Raw genomic sequence first — 19,974 nt, 5'->3', positions numbered from 1 at the left:
GTTTGTGAGATATTACATACAGGCCCATGTGAATGTATAGGCATACAGTACAGAAATATTCAGACCCCTTTAAACTTTTCACTTTTTGTTATATTGCAGCCATTTGCTAAAGTCATTTAAGTTGTACACACAGCACCTCATATTGACAGAAAAACACAGAATTGTTTACATTTTTGCAGATTTATTAAAAAAGAAAAACTGAAATATCACATGGTCCTAAGTATTCAGACCCTTTGCTCAGTATTTAGTAGAAGCACCCTTTTGATCTAATGCAGCCATGAGTCTTTTTGGGAAAGATGCAACAAGTTTTTCACACCTGGATTTGGGGATCCTCTGCCATTCCTCCTTGCAGATCCTCTCCAGTTTTGTCAGGTTGGATGGTGAACGTTTGTGGACAGCCATTTTTAGGTCTCTCCAGAGATGCTCAATTGGGTTTAAGTCAGGGCTCTGGCTGGGCCATGCAAGAACAGTCACAGAGTTGTTGTGAAGCCACTCCTTCGTTATTTTAGCTGTGTGCTTAGGGTCCTTATCTTGTTGGAAGGTAAACCTTCGGCCCAGTCTGAGGTCCTGAGCACTCTGGAGAAGGTTTTCTTCCAGGATATCCCTGTACTTGACCGCATTCATCTTTCCCTCGATTGCAACCAGTCGTCCTGTCCTGCAGCTGAAAAACACCCCCACAGCATGATGCTGCCACCACCATGCTTCACTGTTGGGACTGTATTGGACAGGTGATGATCAGTGCCTGGTTTTCTCCACACATACCGCTTAGAATTAAGGCCAAAAAGTTCTATCTTGGTCTCATCAGACCAGAAAATCTTATTTTTCACCATCTTGGCAAACTCCATGCGGGCTTTCATGTGTCTTGCACTGAGGAGAGGCTTCCGTCGGGCCACTCTGCCATAAAGCCCCGACTGGTGGAGGGCTGCAGTGATGGTTGACTTTCTACAACTTTCTCCCATCTCCCGACTGCATCTCTGGATCTCAGCCACAATGATCTTTGGGTTCTTCTTTACCTCTCTCACCAAGGCTCTTCTCCCCCGATAGCTCAGTTTGGCCGGACGGCCAGCTCTAGGAAGGGTTTTGGTTGTCCCAAACTTCTTCCATTTAAGGATTATGGAGGCCACTGTGCTCTTAGGAATCTTAAGTGCAGCAGAAATGTTTTTGTAACCTTGGCCAGATCTGTGCATTGCCACAATTCTGTCTCTGAGTTCTTCAGGCAGTTCCTTTGACCTCATGATTCTCATTTGCTCTGACATGCACTGTGAGCTGTAAGGTCTTATATAGACAGGTGTGTGGCTTTCCTAATCAAGTCCAATCAGTATAATCAAACACAGCTGGACTCAAATGAAGGTGTAGAACCATCTCAAGGATGATCAGAAGAAATGGACAGCACCTGAGTTAAATATATGAGTGTCACAGCAAAGAGTCTGAATACTTGACCATGTGATATTTCAGTTTTTCTTTTCTTTTTTTTAAATCTGCAAAAATGTCAACAATTCTGTGTTTTTCTGTCAATATGGGGTGCTGTGTGTACATTAATGAGGAAAAAAAATGAACTTAAATGATTTTAGCAAATGGCTGCAATATAACAAAGAGTGAAAAATTTAAGGGGGTCTGAATACTTTCCATACCCACTGTACCTCTTTATATGACCTGCATGTTTCGCAGAAAACACCAGAAACCAGTTTGGGAACTTGTCAGACGCTGCTTAAACGTTTCAATATTCATATTGTTTGTGATTGATTCCTGTTGCAGTGTTTTCCAGAGGTAATCAGACTCCAAACAAGCAAATCCCCCAAGGGTTAAAGACTGAACCTACACATATGGAGACACCATGTGCCTGCATAATTATACACACACCTAAAGCCTGGGAAACAAATAAGAATCAAAGGGTGTTTTCATATTAAAATGTGATATGATTAGTGCTTTTAAATTCAGTTCTCTTCTGCCTAAAGTGTTTTTTCCTGAACAAGCACAGACTCTATCAAAACAAACATTTAACTGCTGTTTAGCAAAAGCAATATACATATTACATGCAAATTTCATACAAATAATAAAACAGATAAAATACTGTAATGTTATAAACTACAAAACATGATTAGTTGTTAAGACATTTAAAGGGTTAGTTCACCCAAAAATGAAAATTCTGTCATTAATTACTCACCCTCATGTTGTTCCAAAACTGTCCCTCCATAGACAGCCTATGCAACTACCACTTTCAAGGCCCAGAAAGGTAGTAAATGTGACTAAACTTCAATTGGTCAAACAGTTTAATCAAATATGTGAATGTACAACTGTGAAGATACTCTGGACTTGTTTATTCAACTGATAAAATACAACCATAAAAAATATGTACAAAGGTATGTTTTTAAAAAGACATCAAAACATCAACATACAACACAATGAGAAATATGGGTAAATTATACATGCATCCATGCAACACTTAAGATGAAGAGCAGAGTGTATTCATGGCTTTGTTGTGGATATAATTTACAACACAATATGTTTTCCTCGAATGATAAAGATCCTTTAAATGTTCAAATATCATCGAAGCACTGATCCATGCTTTTTTAGGGCTTCACACTGTTGGCCACAAGGGGGAGACAGCACAAAGGAAAAAAAAAAAAAGGCTTTAAACTTGACAGGCATATTATAGTGCTTTGGAAGAGCATTTTATGTGTTGTTCAGACTGTCCATCATAACTTTTATTAAAGCGATTTAAGCTGTAGCAGGTCCACTGAAGTGCATTCCCAAGTCAACGACTTCCGAAGATGTTTCATCTCCTAATACAGAGGTCATAAGAACCAAACACGAGTACTGAAGAGCTGAATGAATTGTGTGCTGCTTCAGGGTCCCAATTAAGTCCTCCCAGTAGAACCAGAATGTTGTTGAGGTGCTAGCATTTAAATTTCAGTGAGAGTGACCCGGAAACAGTCCGCCTGATTGTCAATGGCCAGGATAAACGTGTCCTCGTTGCAGTAGTGCTCAATGATGTTGTCGTCCATGTTGACCAGGATACTAGTGGTTGAATGAGATACATTAAATAATTCAAAATGAAATAAAAACATATATTTGTGCTTTTATTGCAAGTTGAGAGGATGGATTTTATACAGGTAAATGTTTACTTACCCTTTCTTGCTTTTCTTGTAGATTTTAGTCATCTTCTCCACAGGAACAGAATATTTGCCTGATATCTTCAGGAGAAAAAAAGATAAACAGCAGCTTGAACAGAAAATCCTCTGTGAATGGCAGCTTATTTCCAACTCCAATTCTATGGAAAGTAATCTGACCTGCTACCAAATGCAGTGTAATACTTTATCACTTCTTCCTGTTAAAAATCTTGAATCATGTACTTACTGCTTCGAGTAAACTTTTCAGTGTTGGAGATCTCAGCATCAGTGCATCAAAAACTTCATCAGCTTCCCTCCTTACATACAGCAGGACTGCAGAAACATCATGTTCAGATATGTATATAAATGAATTTGAATAAGCATTAATATAGAGGAATGGGACATATTCTATTGCCTTGACATGTAAATCTCACACCTATGCAGTAATTCATACCTCTCTTGTCCTCTCTGCTGTATTTGGCGGGTGGAGAAACATCATCCTCTGACCGGAATGATCTTTTCATGGCCACCCTGCATGAGAAACGGATAAATCAATCATTTTTATACTTCTGTGACATTGCCTTTCAATGTTACAGTTATTACCGCAAGAAATAAATGAAGATATATTTGAAACACACTGGATTGATTCGACTGGTTTGATGTTTGCTGAGCTTAATAATACAAGTAGTGATGCATCATAAAGTTTGATTAAAAGATTATATATGTATATCAAATAATATTAAATTATTTTCATGTTATTATTGTCAAAAACTAATAAGTAGCTGACAATTCTAAAATATTTTGCCTAAAATTAAAAAATAAAACAGTACAACTAAAATCAGTGATTAAGCAAATGTAGGCATGACATTATACAGAATGTACAGAATGAAAAACAGACATCAATTTTTTGAGAGTGAGCTAAAGACTACATTTAACATTTCTATTAGTGCTTTTAAAATTACATTTATGTAAGAGTTAGATGACATAATCTCAGCAGATAACCAGTATGGTGAAGCCATATCTTGCATTCCTAAAACCCAATACAATTAGATTAAACAAGGACATTCACGGTAATCACACTGACCCTTCATTCTCCATTTCTTCAACACCAAAGCTGAACACCTATACACAAAGAGAGTACGAAACATTATAGAGACTTACAGTAAAACTGCACATGCTCTACATAACAATGACAGTGCTTTCAAAATATCAATAAGTCACTATTAACTACTTAGAGACTACACCTTAATAATCACTTCTGAGTATTCCACATCAATACCCAACAATTCAGTACTGAAACCACTTTACTATCACTTTAAGCACTGCATTGATCATTCCTCCTCACCTGACCGGCTCTCTGGAGGTTGTTCAAATGGACATCGGGGATGAAGAGGACAGGCTGGGACTCCAAGTCTGTCATAGTTTTGAAAAGTGTGATATCTGGCCTTTTTTGAGGTAAAGTGGCAAAACTCCCTCTCTTACCTAACAGGGTGAAAGAAAAACAATGACTCAAGAGAAAAATCAGCAAGTAGAAACATATATTCATGAGACACCAGGGACAAAAAAAGGTCATAGACATTTTGTGATGAATAAGTAAATGACAAAATAAAAAGTTTGCACTACAGGTTTTCACCTAATATGTGACGACTATATGAATAGTTCAGCCGTGAAACTCTAAATAGTGCGCACAATTTACTAATTCGTTCCCTTGATTTGCTAAATCGTGCGCACAATATACTATTTAGTTCCATTGATTTTCTAAATCATGCCCACGATTTACTATTTCATTCTAAATCATGTGCACGATTTACTATTTTGTTCGAGATTATGTGGACAATTTACTATTTTGTTTCCTCGATTTGGTAAATCATGTGGACGATTTACTTTCATTCTAAATCATGTGCACGATTTACTATTTTGTTCTAAATCATGTAAACGATTTACTATTTAGTTCCCTCAATTTGCTAAATCGTGTCCACGATTTACTATTTTGTTCTAAATCATGTTGATGATTTACTATTTTGTTCCCTCGATTTGCAAAATCATGCGCACAATTTACTATTTTGTTCCCTTGATTTGCTAAATTGTGCGCACAAACTATTTCGTTTCATCGATTTGTTATTTAGTTCCCTATTTGTTATTTAGATTTACTATTTAGCTCCCTCGATTTGCTAAATCGTGCCCACAATTTACTATTTCGTTCTAAATCATGTGGACGATTTACTATTTCGTTCCCTCGATTTGCTAAATCGTGTGCACAAACTATTTTGTTCCCTCGATTTATTTAGTTCCCTATTTGTTATTTAGATTTACTATTTAGTTCCCTCGATTTGCTAAATTGTGTGCACAATTTACTATTTCATTCCCTCGATTTGCTAAATCGTGCCCACGATTTACTATTTTGTTCTAAATCATGTGGACGATTTACTATTTCGTTCCCTCGATTTGCTAAATCGTGCGCACGATTTACTATTTCGTTCTAAATCATGTGGACGATTTACTATTTCGTTCCCTCGATTTGCTAAATCGTGTGCACGATTTACTATTTAGTTCCCTCGATTTGCTAAATCGTGCGCACAAACTATTTTGTTCCCTCGATTTGTTATTTAGTTCCCTATTTGTTATTTAGATTTACTATTTAGTTCCCTCGATTTGCTAAATCGTGTGCACAATTAATTTAGCAAAAGCAAGTCATACTCTGTTGCTCTGCAACAGCAGCAGGGTAGCAGATCTAGTCTGCCAAGACCAAACCAATGTACAATCTATTAAATACATTAATAAAATGCTGTTCAACTATCCTGAGAGTTGTCATGACTGAAGTGCATTTTATCCATTATCTATCTAATGAAAAATGTATGATTCATTGATACAGCATCTAAGGATAATGGCACCACATGTTCAGGTTTGCATAAATGAATGTTTGTTTGGTTGATTGACAGAACTCTCACCATCATGGCCCTGGCCAACAGTCTGACCTTTGACCTTCTTCCGGAGCTGCTTTTTCTCCTCATCACGAATTTTTCGCTCAGCTCCCTGTACAGAAGACATGAGTGTGTGATCATACTGGCTGTTAACGTTGCTCAGGGCTGCCAGAGCAACAAGAGCGAGCTGGCTTTTTACCTGATACTTTTCAAACTAACAGGGCAGTGCCTGGCACTTGCATTAAAGAGTTAAACATGCTTTGCCACTCACTGGAGCTTAATAATAGTGTGCTGAATCAGTATCTCCAAAGTTTCGAATATGTAAGTGAGCTATGCTCATATTCTGATTTTAAATTGTAATTTTAGCCACCCCTGATTTGAGTCATGCCACTGACATTACCTGAGCGGTTGAAGAAAATATGCTAGAAAACCCCGATCATTCAATGACATGCATTTCTTGTATGGACGAAGCAAGAACTTAATGTTAGTGTCTAAAATGTACGTGCACAGATAAAGTGATAAACTGAATGTGTGAAGCAAACTGTTTGCAGAAATAGCCACAACATTAACGACATTAGCGTGTGGTTTATCTGTCAGATGCATGTGAAAGTAGCGTTTGTTACAGTATAACAGTAGGCTCTGGGTGTTTTCTTTCAGAATCATCTTAGTAGAAAGAAAAAGTAAAAATATTAAATTAAATTAAGACCCTTACACTATGCAGAGTTGTGTTATAAAATGTTCAATATACATAAATATAGTTATTAGTAAATTCTCTGAAAACACCACTACTTACTATTAAGTGAAAAGAAGTAGTTTAGGATTGGTTAGGAAAGTGAATGATATATAGGGTAGTCTATCCATGGAAGATTATTATGCTTGCGATTTATTCACTATATTTAATGTAGTATATCTACGCTACATGTTGGTTGCATAATTACAGCCACTACAGGAAATGGCAATGGCAAACAGGAAATTGCCACTGTCACTGCCACTAAAATGACTGAGGTCTGTTATTCAAATGCAGGTATATGACCGACAACAATCACATTGACGCAGCACCAACCTTGTCACAGAAGACCTTGATCTGTGCGTAGGCTCTGTGGATGGGTCTGTTACTCCTGTTATTATAACTGTAGGTGTCAATCTGGATCATAAGTGGAAGACCTTTGACTCCCTTCTGTGAGGAGAAATCTGTGCTCAGGCAGTTCACCGTAATGAAAACCTGGAAAAAAATAAGATACATGCAAAAATCAGCTTGACAAAACATGCATTTCTGAGCTTGGAAAAGGTCACGTATGGCCAAGCAATCATGTCAGATCTTAAGACAGGAGAGCCAGGGGCCAATTATTCCACACCAAGCTGCTCAACTATTAGGGGAATATTTGCATTTTTACATGTAAAAACTAGAAAACAGTGCAGTAAGTGCACTGAAAACATTTGCGCATTTTTAAAAAAGGAAAACAAGTGCAGTAAGGGGCTGTTCACACAGAATATGTTGGTGCATTTAAGGGTTAGTTCACCTAAAAAATAAATTTCTTTAATTAATTAGTCACCCGCATGTCGTTCCAAAACTGTAAGACCTTCGTTCGTCTTCAGAACACAAATTAAGATATTTTTGATGAAATCCGAAAGATTTCTGTTCTCCCTATACACAGCAATGTCATTCCAAAATTTAAGGCCCAGAAAGGTAGTAAAGACATTGTTAAAATAGTCCATGTGACTACAGTGGTTCAACCTCAGTGTTATGAAGTGACGAGAATACTTTGCAGTGTTTCCAGTTTCTACGTCGCTGAACACGTGAGCAGCACGACGCATACATGTGATGCGGATGCAGGAGCCGGCCAATATTAAGTCGGCATTCTGACGTAGAACCTGGAAGTACTATTTACTGTGTAAACAGCATAGGAGACTGACATAGAAGATAAGAAATTGTTGAATAAAGTCATTATTTTTGTTTGTTTTTGCACACAAAATGTATTCTCATCGCTTCATAACATTGAGGTTAAACTACTGTAGTCCCATGGACTATTTTAATAGCGTCTTTACTAACTTTCTGGGCCTTGAAATTTGGAATGATATTGCTGTGTAAAGGGAAATCAGAAACCTTTCAGATATCATCAAAAATATCTTAATTTGTGTTGAACCAGTGAATGAAGGTGTTACGGGTGTGGAACAACATGAGGGTGAGTAATTAATGACAGAAATTTCTTTTTTGAGTGAACTAACCCTTTCTGCTTCTTTTCCATTGTTTTTCTGTAAATATGCTAGACGGATGTTTTTGACTGTTGTGCTCAAGTCTTGCATCTTTGACAGTGTCTCTAAATGTGGCAGAAGTTTAACTTTTAAAAAACGTGTCTCATTTGTCCCATTTTTGTGTCATCCATTTTTCCACTGCATGTTTTTAAAACTTCTTTTGAATGAAGTGCTAGTCAATACCTTGCACATACGTACAAAAAAAATCATCCTTTAACCTCTTTTTAACTTAACACAGCGTATTCGCACATGCGTGAAATGCTTATAAAAGCTGCAAAGATGCGCACTGGTTCAACCAATGGCATTATTTTAGGGGGTGGGACTATATGTTTGACCAATGGCAGACATATGTTCGGAAAACATGTTAGAGGTGGCGGTGAAATTACACCTCAGCTTCACACTTTACAGACGGTCTGATTAATAGACTAGTCCTGAATAAAAAGCTATTATGGGATTGCCTCCCGGATTTTACAAAAAATGTGAGTTTTCGGTTACACTTTATTTTACAGTGCCGTAGTTACATTGTACTTACTCAATAAGTACTGAGTACTATTAATTAACTACATGTACTTACTATAGAGTTACAGTTAGGGGTTTGGTTTAGGGTTAGTTACTTGTAATCATGCATAATTTACTGTTATTACTATAGCAAGTACATGTATAACGTGTAACTACGGCACTGTAAATTAAAGAATTTTCCTTGGAAACTCTTTTTAGCAGTAGTCTATCTCTAATCTGAAAAAAATCTATCCAGCTTCTTTGCAGACAAAACCTTTTATCGCTTGTGACCTTTAATATGGAAGAATAAATCTTCTCTGTTGAGAAGATGTTAAATCTTAAAACAAAATCTCTAAATGGCGACTCTAAACTCTAAAAACCACATAACCACTCTTACATTGTGTGCCTGTCTGCGGTTTATTCAAATAGTAAGCAAAACTAAATTGATTTGAAATATTCCCAACTGTAACCTGTTTTATGCCAATACATCAAGAGACACTGGAAAAACGACTGTTGAAAGATGAAAGCTAGCGAATCCTTCAGCCTGAGGCGAAAATAGTTTCCCACTGACGGTCTCCCGTCCTTTCATGTCTGTGCCTGTAGCTGTTGTTTCATAGAGGAGCTTGTTGTTCAATGTTATGAGAACCACTTGCTTTCTCAGGGCCACGTGATCAGTTCTGACAGAAATCCGTTAGCAAACGCTTACACGGACAAATCTTTCACAACAAATCTTTATAGTGTGGGCTCTGTGTTTCTGTGTGAATGTGCATGTGGGTGCATGTGAGCAAATGATGGTTGAACAAATACAAAGTATCACTGAAATCTTACAACATCTTTCTACACTATCAGATCATCATCAGTTGGCTCTTAAATTGAAAGCATGTAAATGTTTATATTTTTGCAATCTTTATCAAAAAAAAAAAAAAAAAAAAAAAAAACCCCACCCCCCAAAAAAAAAAAAAAAAAAAAAAAAAAAATCCCAAAGATTAGGGCCTCTTCCACTGGCTATTACAATTACATATCAGGCTACTTCAAAAGCCCAATTTTAAAAGACAAATATTGACCATGAGCACTGGGTGGACCTCCTCCCTTAAGTGTGCACTTAAAGTAAGCTTGTTAAGCACTGGAACTAAGAAGGAAAAATCCTCCTGACAGTGAATAGGATGCTGCAGGGAAGAGGAGAAGAAGGGAGTTGGAATCTCCTCAGGCTGAGCGGCTGTTATCAAACAACTTCAGCTGGACCCAAACACAACAAACTTAACATCCAGGTCAAAACTCTGAGAATCAAAACTGAAGTCTCACCTTTGCCTCTTCATTGATATCCCAGGTGAAGGACACAGCATTGTATGCGATTTCCTCAATGTTGCCAATGGTGTTAAAGCTCTCTTTATAGTCAGCTGAGGGGTGAAAAATGAGTTTATGAAAACAATATATTAGTTATATTTTATAATTTTTTTAAGTTTTTTCTTTAAGTCCTGAAAATTAAAATTCTGTCATTAATTACTCACCCTCATGTTGTTCCAAGACCCATAAGATTTATCTTTGGAACACAAATTAAGATATTTTTTATGAAGTTATTTCTCTCCCTCTATTGACAGATACGCAACTGACACTTTGATGCTTCAAAATGTTCATAGATCGTAAAATGAATCCATATGAATTTAGCGGTTTAGTTCAAATTCTCTAAAGAGACTCGATCGCTTTATATGATGAACAGATTGAATTTAGGCTTTTATTCACATATAAACATTCATCAACGCACACATCAGTTATGATAAACGGAAGCTCAAGCATGTTTGTTTGATGTGTACAAGAACCGGGTTTGTTCTCGCGCATCAAGCAGGTTCGTTTGAGCTTCTGTTTATGTTCGCTGATCAGTGTTTATATGTTCATCATATAAAGTGATCGAGCCTTTTCAGAAAATTTAGATTAAACAGCTCAATTCATATGGATTACTTTTACGATCTCTTTATGAACTTTTTCAAGCGTCGAAGTGGTAGTTATGTAGCTGACTATGGAGGGACAGAAATCACAGATTTCATCAAAAAAGATCTCCAATTGTGTTCTGAAAATGAACCAAAGTCTTACGGGTTTGGATGGAACAACATGAGGGTGCAGTGATGACAGAATTTTCATTTTTGGGTGAACTAACCCTTTAACAGTGGACAGTGGGGTTCAAATGTCTTAAGTCACATAAAAAAATCTGAGATTCAAGGTCTTATTTAGATTAATAAAAATAATATACATTAAAATGAATAAAATTATATACATTTAAATATTTTTTTTTTTTTTTTTTTTTTTTTTTTAAAGCTGGGATTCAAGAACAAAATAAATTGAACATAATAAATGTATTTAATTAAATTTAGAAAAATAATATAAAACTTTTATTTTGAAATTTATGAGGTTACAAGGGCCACGTACACACTACAGCTAAATTCGGTTGTCAGTTCACCTTTTAGTGCTTAATCTCGTTCTGTACACACACAGTTCAGTAAAATACGGGAGTGACAACCGCATTCTACAACCGTATTAACTCCCGAAAAATACAGGTAGTGACAACCGCATTTACAGAAATTCTATGCAGTGTGTACGGAACCGAACTGAACAACTAGTTGTTAATGACGTTTACGTGCACCGGTGTAACGTTTGCCTCTCGTGTATGCGCGGCGAATCACAGGGAAAGCACAAGCCTATCCAAATGCTTTATGCTGAAAATCGCGATTCATGTCTGCTCACTTTAATAACTCCATAAACCCGTTTGTTTTATGAGACGAGCTTAAACAACAAGCTTATAATGAGTGACCATGGCAACACAGAATGAGTGCCGCGCACTGTGTGAAACTGGCTATACAAGCATAAACAAAACACGACGCCTCCGTCGACTGTGTTAGTGTGTTTAGTTAAATTGCTGAAAATAACGAGTGTTTTGTCACTTTAATATTACTTTGGTCACGATAACGAATACCAAAGAGACGCCAGAACGTCACTATGGTTTCCAAGCTGTCAATCATCGCACTTCACTCCCGCATTTAAATGCGGTTGTCACTCCTGAAACTTACAGTGTGTACGTGGCCAAGGTAAATCTGGGATTCAAGATCTTATTTGGATAAAAAAAAAAAAAAATTGAATAAAATACATTAAATGACTAAAATAAGTATAGTATAAAATAGATTTATCTATTTATATTTGATTATAAAAAAAAAATATTTTAAATTGTATTCATGTTTTATTCTACATCATTAAGCCTCTAATCAAGTTTGTGACCTTTTGAACTCCTTTGTGCGAAAGTCCAGTTCATTGAATCACAATCTCAAATCTCAAATCACGCTGGAGAACATGATCATCAGGTTTTGCCATTTTGAGTGCTTGTATGCTTATTAAAGCATAAGGTGGACTAAATACTAAGACATTCTCAAATTCATGCCAATTTTCAAGTTAAGCTTGTCACTCAAATAGTTATGCTGATATTAGTTGCAAAATACTACATTTTCACAAAGACTTTTGCACCCCACTGTATTTTCAAACAACATGAAGAAGACAAGATAAATGTGGGAAAGACAGCATTTTCTTATTTTGCCATGTGTAAAATATGTATATAGTATGCAAAGCTGCAAACAAATTTGAGCACTTCAGGTTATATTCAGAGTCATTTAAAGATAAAAAAAAAAAAAAGAACAAAACACAGCGAGATGAATTTTGACCTCAGACGCCAGCGTTCTATTACACGCTTCACGTCTATGACATGGTACCTGCCTGCTGTGTAAATACAACTCCGCTTAAATGTACGGCAGATGTTACTCAAGCCTTCCGTTTACAAAAGAGCAGGACCCTTTCCCAAGCCCCCGTTTGTCTGAGGATTCAACCCCCCCACACACACACAACGGTTAACGCTCCTATTCAAATCCTGATCTTCAGCCTCAGGCACTATGAAAAATCCCTGGATACTGTTATTCAAATCAGGACAACATCAGGATCAGCAGATCGGGTTTCTTTCTTCCAAAATCATACCCAAACCACGTCAGGTTGCCAGCTGTCACGGAGAAGACCATCACAGTGCCCCCCAGGTGTCAACACCCCCCATTCCTTTAACCTGACCCCCCATTGTCCTTATGGTTCCCAACTGGGACTTATGATGGAATACTTTGCCCTGAGCATTGTGCTAAAGTTGCAGGCCCTTTTTTTAGGATACACCTTAAATATTGTGAATGAAGAACTGGGAAGAAAAAAAGATGAACAAAAGGAGGGGACTCCAGTTATCTGGTATCCCAGTGATACAGCCGCAGAGAATAAAAGAGAAAAAAGGATAGCCTATAATGATGCACACACAGAGTCACACATACAAAGACACACCCCGAAACACCGGGTAGGTATAATTCTTAAGGTACGGTCATATTTACTGTTGTTCTGCGAATTATTGCAGGTGAAATCCAGTCATTTTTTTGCGCACTGCAAAAGGATAATTTCTTCCTCAGTCTTGTTTCAGTGCAAATATCTGAACATCCTTAAATCAAGTTGAGAAGCAAAATTAAAAACGGATAGTTCACCCGTCATCATTTACTCGCCCTTAAATGACTAGTTCACCCCCATGTCATCCAAGATGAAAACGAAAAAAAAAAAAAAACGAAAAGAAATTACCAGGATTTTTCCCCATATAGTGGACTTTACTGGGGTTCAATGGGTTGAAGGTCCAAATTGCAGTTTCAGTGCAGCTTCAAAGGGCTCTACATGATCCCAGACGAGGAATAAGGGTCTTATCTAGCAAAATGATCAGTCATTTTCTAAAAAAATTAAAAATTATATAATTTTTAACCACAAATGCTCATCTTGCACTGCTCTGCGATGCGCTACGCATTACGTAATCATATTGGAAAGGTCACGCGTGATGTAGACAGAAGTACCGCGGTAGGGCGAAAAACTCTCCTCCAACTTCAAAATCGTCCGACAATGTTGTTTTACCTTTTTTGTAAAGGGAGTTTGACTTTGTAAACACTTGCTCGGTACTGAAACTGCAATTTGGACCTTCAAACTGTTGTACCCCAATGAAGTCCACTATATGGGGAAAATCCTGGAATGTTTTCCTTAAAAACCTTAATTTCTTTTCGACTGAAGAAAGAAAGACATCTTGGATGACATGGGGGTGAGTAAATTATCAGGAAAATTAATTCTGAAGTGAACTAATCCTTTAATTTAAAAGGGAAAACAACTTTATTTTCTTACCCCACTGGCAGATATTTTTTTCTTGTTTTAAGCATAATGTCACTTAATTTTGATTCCTTTTTCTGACAACAAGACTGTTATCTTGTGTCATTTTTCTTCTCAAGTAAATGTATCTTGATTTAAGAATGTTTAGATATTTGTACCTGACAAAAACTGAGGCAGAAAATAATTTTTTTGCAGTGAGTGAGGGGCGCTTTAAGACATATGTAAAAGATATACATAAAGCAGAATCTCACCTATGTCAAGGACTCTCTGTTTGGCCGTGTGTTGACGGGTGTGCCAGTAGTTCCAGTGTTTTAGCTGCTCATCTCGACACTTGTCCTGTCCAAACACCACCATCACTACACTCTGAGAGAGACAAGAGTTACATTACAATGGTTCTGGTCCTTAATATCAAATATATGCTACAGGGTTAAAGGAACACTCCACTTTTGTTGAAAATAGGCTCATTTTCCAACTCCCCTAGAGTTAAACAGTTGAGTTTTACTGTTTTTAAAATCCATTCAGCCGATCTCAGGGTCTGGTGGTACCACTTTTAGCATAGCTTAGCATAGTTCATTGAATCTGATTAGACCGTTAGCATCTTGCTCAAAAATGACCAAAGAGTTTCGATATTTTTCCTATTTAAAACTTGACTCTTCTGTAGTTATATCATGTACTAAGACTGGCGGAAAATGAAAAGTTGCGATTTTCTAGGCCGATATGGCTAGGAACTATACTCTCATCTGGCGTAATAATCAAGGAACTTTGCTGCCGTACCATGGGTGCAGCAGGCGCAATGATATTACGCAGCGCCTGTGACCCCCTGCTTGCACAGGGAGCGTGCCTTGCAACCATGGAGACATTTGTGAGAGACGCTGTGTAATATCATTGCGCCTGCTGCACCCATGGTACGGCAGCAAAGTTCTTTGCTAACGGTCTTATCAGATTCAATGAACTATGCTAAGCTATACTAAAAGTGGTACCGCCAGACCCGGAGATCGGCTGAATGGATTTTACCGAAACGGTAAAACTCAAATGTTTAACTCTAGGGGAGTTGGAAAATGAGCCTATTTTCAAAAAAAGTGGAGTGTTTCTTTAAGAGTGCTTTCATGGTAACAGCAAAACTTACCCGCACTTTACTGATGGGATGACGAAGGCCCTTGTTGGCCCCGGTCTCACTGAGAGTGACTCCGTAGAACTGGCCTTTGTTCAGATAGATCATGGGCCCCTCGCCGGCCTTCTCGCGCACAGAGCGACTCGCTTCTATATTGTACTGGAACAATTCTCTAGGACAGGATGGGAATACTTTTGTGTCAAATTTAGAAAGGAAAAAACACTTTGTTGGTCCATATTTGTGAAAAAAGCTATGTTCAGTGCTACACTAACATACTATTAAGCAGCACAACTATTTTCAAAATTGAAAATAATATGACTTTTTTTCTTGATCATCAAATCTGAAGGATCATGTGACTGAAGACTGGAGTAATGATGCTGAAAATTCAGCTTTGTATCACAGGAATAAATTACATTTTAAAATATATTAAAAGCGAATCAGGTTCGCAACTGAGCGCCAAAACGTTTGAAGTAGCATTGGCCTTTTACTAAAATGGTTATATCTTTTGATTGCTATGAGATATTTTCACCAAACATGGTACACGTGTATACAAGCTCAGTCCGAGGTCACAGTAAAAAAATTGTAGCGTTTGGCCACTTGGTGGCACTGTAATTGAAAAAAAAACCTGAAAACCACTACATGTACACAACAGTTAGTCTGATTGACTTAAAAATTGGCATGCACTGTCCTTGTCCAAGTTGGCATGATGGTAAAGCGACTGTCCACTTGGTGGCACTATAACAGGTAAAAACATGAAAATGGCTACAACTACACAATCGTTAGTCCGATTGACTTGAAAATTGAAATGCAGCGTCTTGGTTGAAGATGCCATGGATGTCTATGAGGACCTTCGCGTCTCTCAAAAAACATGGCTGCCATTGGCCTATGAAATTTGAGAAACTGTTACACCAGGTTAACGGGAGGCCGATCAAAACAAAACTTGGTGGAGACCTGAGTTAAGTATGAAAGAAATCAGCCACCAGGTGGCACTATGTATCACGCATAAACAATATTCATAGCATATATTAAATCTACTCATTTTCTATAACTTTGCTTTAAGGTCCTAGGTATTTCACTCAACCTTAAAACAACTGCAGAAAAATTCTCTAGATTTTTTAGGTCAATAATTATTAAAAACTGTTGGACTTTACCATTTGGATAGCCATAACAGGATTTAGAAATGTATCTCCATCTCCAAATTTACCCAAAAGCCTATAAATCTTAAATGCATTTGTGTCGGCCTAACACCCTAACACCATAGATGGCATAAAGGTCTTAATAGCTTGAACCCCGATGAATGCTGCTTGCAGCTTTAATAATATTACTGTTTTTACTGCATTTTAATCATAAATAAATGCAGCCTTGGTGAGCATAAGATCTTACAGACCCCCAAATTCAGTAGTGTAAATAAAGATTAAGGGTTTGGCATGCTGTACTTACACCCCTGAATGTTCCTGGCTGAAGTTTTCGGCGCCTAGTGTGGTGGGAACCCTGTACTTCTGAAAAACATGATATGATGGACACGTGAACGTACTGAAGAAACAAACTGGTCTAAATCCCATTACATATTATCCCTGAGATGTATAATGACCTGTAGCTACCATTACCAGTGATTGTCATAAACTGTTAGAAACCTCACCATAGTTTCCTCAGGGTAGGAGTCCTCAAAGGTGCTACTATCTGGTGTACTACACTGTTCATCCTTCATGTATCCGTCGTGGCTGGCGCTCGCTGAATCCTGTAAAGCCGAGTGGTAGTGCATGCGCTGATAATGAAGCCCCTGCTGCTGGTGATGGTTGGAGAATGACTGGGCGTAAACCTCAGCTTTCACAGTGGCCACGACACCCTCCTCATCCGGCACTGTATCGAACAGCTTGACTGGAATTGACTTCAGGACATGAACACGATTCTCCGTGGACTCAAAACCATCTTGACCGATCCGGCTGAAAGAAAGAGGTCAGAAATCAAAGGGGTTAGTCCAGATTATTCCAATCGGAACATGGAATTTTCTTTTTCGTTTGCAGCAACCTAGAAATGTATGGCCTTCAAGATTTCAAAAAATGAAATGCAAGCAAATTATTTACTTGCTACTATCAAAGCACAAGATGGTCTTTGGATCACTCCTGGATAACATGGATCATGTTCAACCTTTCACTCAAATTGTTATGCTTGACTGACCTCTTTTCATGATCTTCTGGAAGTTTGGGTACTGGTAGGAGCCTCTTCTCTTTAGGAACCTGAAGGAAAAGTGATGGTATAATAACTTCCAGACACAATGCCTTCAAATATTTACACCCCTAACAGGCACATTCATTTCCTTCTTAAGTGTAGTGTGTTACAGATGACCTCTGACCTTATAGTAATCATAAAGGATTCCCAGGGCGGCCACACTATCCTCATCTCCATTAATGCTCATCATGGCCTTGGTGGCAGCGGTCAGTGGATTCTCCAAGTAGGATTTCCATGCCTCATCTTCACTCGTGAAGGCTTGGCGGGATGGAATGCTCATCTCATTAGGCACCACCACAACCAGACGCTTACTGTAAAATACAGGCACGCTATTTTAAAAAGGGTCTAGGTACGAGAATGATATACAGTACCTGTCAAAAGTTTGGAAATCTTACAATTTTTTAATGTTTTTTATTATTATTATTTTTTTTTTTAAAGTCTCTTGTCACCAAGGCTGCATTTATTTAATCAAAAATACAGTAAAAACAGAAATATTATTACAAATTAAAAGAACTGTTTTGTTTTTGAATATATTTTAAAATTAAATTTATTCCTGTGATGGCAAAGTCAAACCAAGATATATTCAGACACCTTGAACATTTTATTCATTAATAGTTTATTCGCTACAGTTTAAAAAAATGGTAATAAAATATGACAAGATCTCAGAGTTAAACTGTGTCAGAAAAAAAAAAAAAAAAAAATCTTAATTATGTCAGATAACACTTAATCAAAACATGGTCAGGTCAAAGTGTCTGAATAATTTTTGGTTCCAAATTTTTATCAATTTTACTAATAGTCCACTGTATGAAGAATTTTTGGGTATAATATGTCACAGTTTTCTTTATTTCGCTATACTCACTTACATAAATGAACTAAAAAATTTATTATATATATATATATATATATATATATATATATATATATATATATATATATATATATATATATATAGTACAGTTAATATACATATATCGAACAATCTGAAGTATAGACAAAAAGGCAAAATATTATCAAAATAATGTAAACAAACAAACAAACGGTGTGGACAACAGGCTTGATCCCAATAATACCACCTCTCTCTATACCTTAGGGTTCATGAAGTTTACAAAGGACTGGATCATACAACTGAAATTCCCAGAACTATCCTTTTACATTTTCCACACAACTGCTTTTTTTCTGTGGGACAATGGACTATATCCTGCTGGATATTGATACTACAGTGAGGAAGGGTTGCATGGGAGGGGCTGTACAAGGATGTTAGCTAATATAAGACACCTGCCCGGGCCCACCGTTATAGTTGTTCCACAGCAAACAAACACAAACAGAAGAGGAAAAGAAAAACCATCAATCTGCCAAAATTGTTCTTTCTTGTTGCAATGTATATACAGTTTCATCATCTAAATAAACATATAAAAACAAATATTTATATAGCCTAATTAAACATATGAATAACAATAAAATATAGTGGGAGTTCCACAGGGTTCTATTCTTGGGCCTCTTCCTTTTTCTTTATCTTTAGTGAATGTAATAACAGAAGCACTGGATCAAAGCATGCAGAAACAAAATAAGCATTTTTTTAAACAAAACAACCTGCTACGATGACGTGACGTCACATGTGACGTCATTAAATTCCCTAGACTAAAAACGTATTGCTATTTAATTTACTTAAGTTTGCAATTTCTTATAGATTGTATTAGTGTTTACATCGGCGACTTACTTCTCCTCCTGAGCCATGTGCAGTGCGGGGCTCCCAACAGAGAAACTGGACTTTCAGGTCGGTGAAGATGCGGCAGGTGAGTCGCAGGGAACGGCTGAAAGAAAACTCGGACTACAGGTCAAACAACTTCTCGCATCCGACTCTCATTACAGCATCCTCCGTCTGTTCCGCACAAAGGAGAGCAGCCGAACATTCAGGATCAAGCGGTAAATTGTGTTAATTCTAGGAAGTCTCAAGGTGACTGTTATTGTGAGCAAGCAAAGGTGCGCTCTCATTACCTGAAGGAGGGGACGAACCAGCCAATCCCCACGCAGCTGCTTTGATTCGGAAATGGCGATTGGCTGTACAGTATAGAAGGCGTGTCAGATAACTGCACGCTATACTGTTAAAACATGCATTTTGTTCATTAATTGCGCAATATCACTCGAGAGGCGTGTTTTATGACAAACGTTTAAATGTTGGTTAAACAAATAACCTATGTATAATACGTTTTGTTTACAGAGTAAAAAAAAGATAAAACAAGATGAATGATTGGAGAAGCTCAGCAAGGAGAGAGATTCTGAGGTCTGTACTGTACATAATTGACAGCTGAGGGGAGCAGATTACTATAGCCTATTTTTAACCGAGTATAATGAAATATGACTTCTGTTTCCACTGAGTTGTTCTTGTTGGGAAAGGGAATGTTTGTTCACGTTTAGCCCTCTGTCTGAGCTTATCCAAATACAGCTATTGTTGCCCAGCAGACTGCTATTTGTTTGTTAGGGCTGCAAATAAAAGTGTCTGTTGGATTAACAGGTGTGGCTCTGTTTTAAAGACTTCAAATGTGCTCTTTCTTTGCTTGGATTGGGGTGTCTGGGATTTGCCTGGCCTGGGCTCAGCTTCTGTACCATGTAGCCTATGCTTTTAATGAGAAAAACTAATTAAAAATTCAGT

At 37.4% G+C, this 19,974-nt stretch overlaps 1 protein-coding gene across 2 annotated transcripts; it reads right to left on the bottom strand.

The window, feature by feature from the left end:
* Window positions 1–2,303: 2,303 nt before the first annotated feature.
* On the bottom strand, window positions 2,304–19,340 carry grhl2a (grainyhead-like transcription factor 2a). Of its 2 annotated transcripts, none has more exons than XM_048153638.1 (16): window positions 19,042–19,340; window positions 17,449–17,635; window positions 17,274–17,332; window positions 16,735–17,038; window positions 16,536–16,594; window positions 15,111–15,267; window positions 14,236–14,347; window positions 10,085–10,179; window positions 7,095–7,253; window positions 6,059–6,143; window positions 4,456–4,592; window positions 4,195–4,232; window positions 3,565–3,641; window positions 3,358–3,443; window positions 3,130–3,194; window positions 2,304–3,018 (listed from the first exon to the last, which is right to left on the bottom strand). In XM_048153638.1, the coding sequence occupies exons 1-16, from the start codon at window positions 19,056–19,058 to the stop codon at window positions 2,904–2,906; spliced, it is 1,752 nt and encodes a 583-aa protein (XP_048009595.1). In that variant the 5' UTR covers window positions 19,059–19,340; the 3' UTR covers window positions 2,304–2,903. The 2 variants fall into 2 exon arrangements, with proteins under 2 accessions (XP_048009595.1, XP_048009596.1); XM_048153639.1 differs by lacking the exon at window positions 19,042–19,340 and adding an exon at window positions 18,410–18,538.
* Window positions 19,341–19,974: the final 634 nt, after the last annotated feature.

The sequence above is a fragment of the Megalobrama amblycephala genome, linkage group LG13 (assembly GCF_018812025.1).
Source record: "Megalobrama amblycephala isolate DHTTF-2021 linkage group LG13, ASM1881202v1, whole genome shotgun sequence".
Lineage (NCBI taxonomy): Eukaryota > Metazoa > Chordata > Actinopteri > Cypriniformes > Xenocyprididae > Megalobrama > Megalobrama amblycephala.
This window is presented reverse-complemented; position numbering and strand designations above follow the sequence as displayed.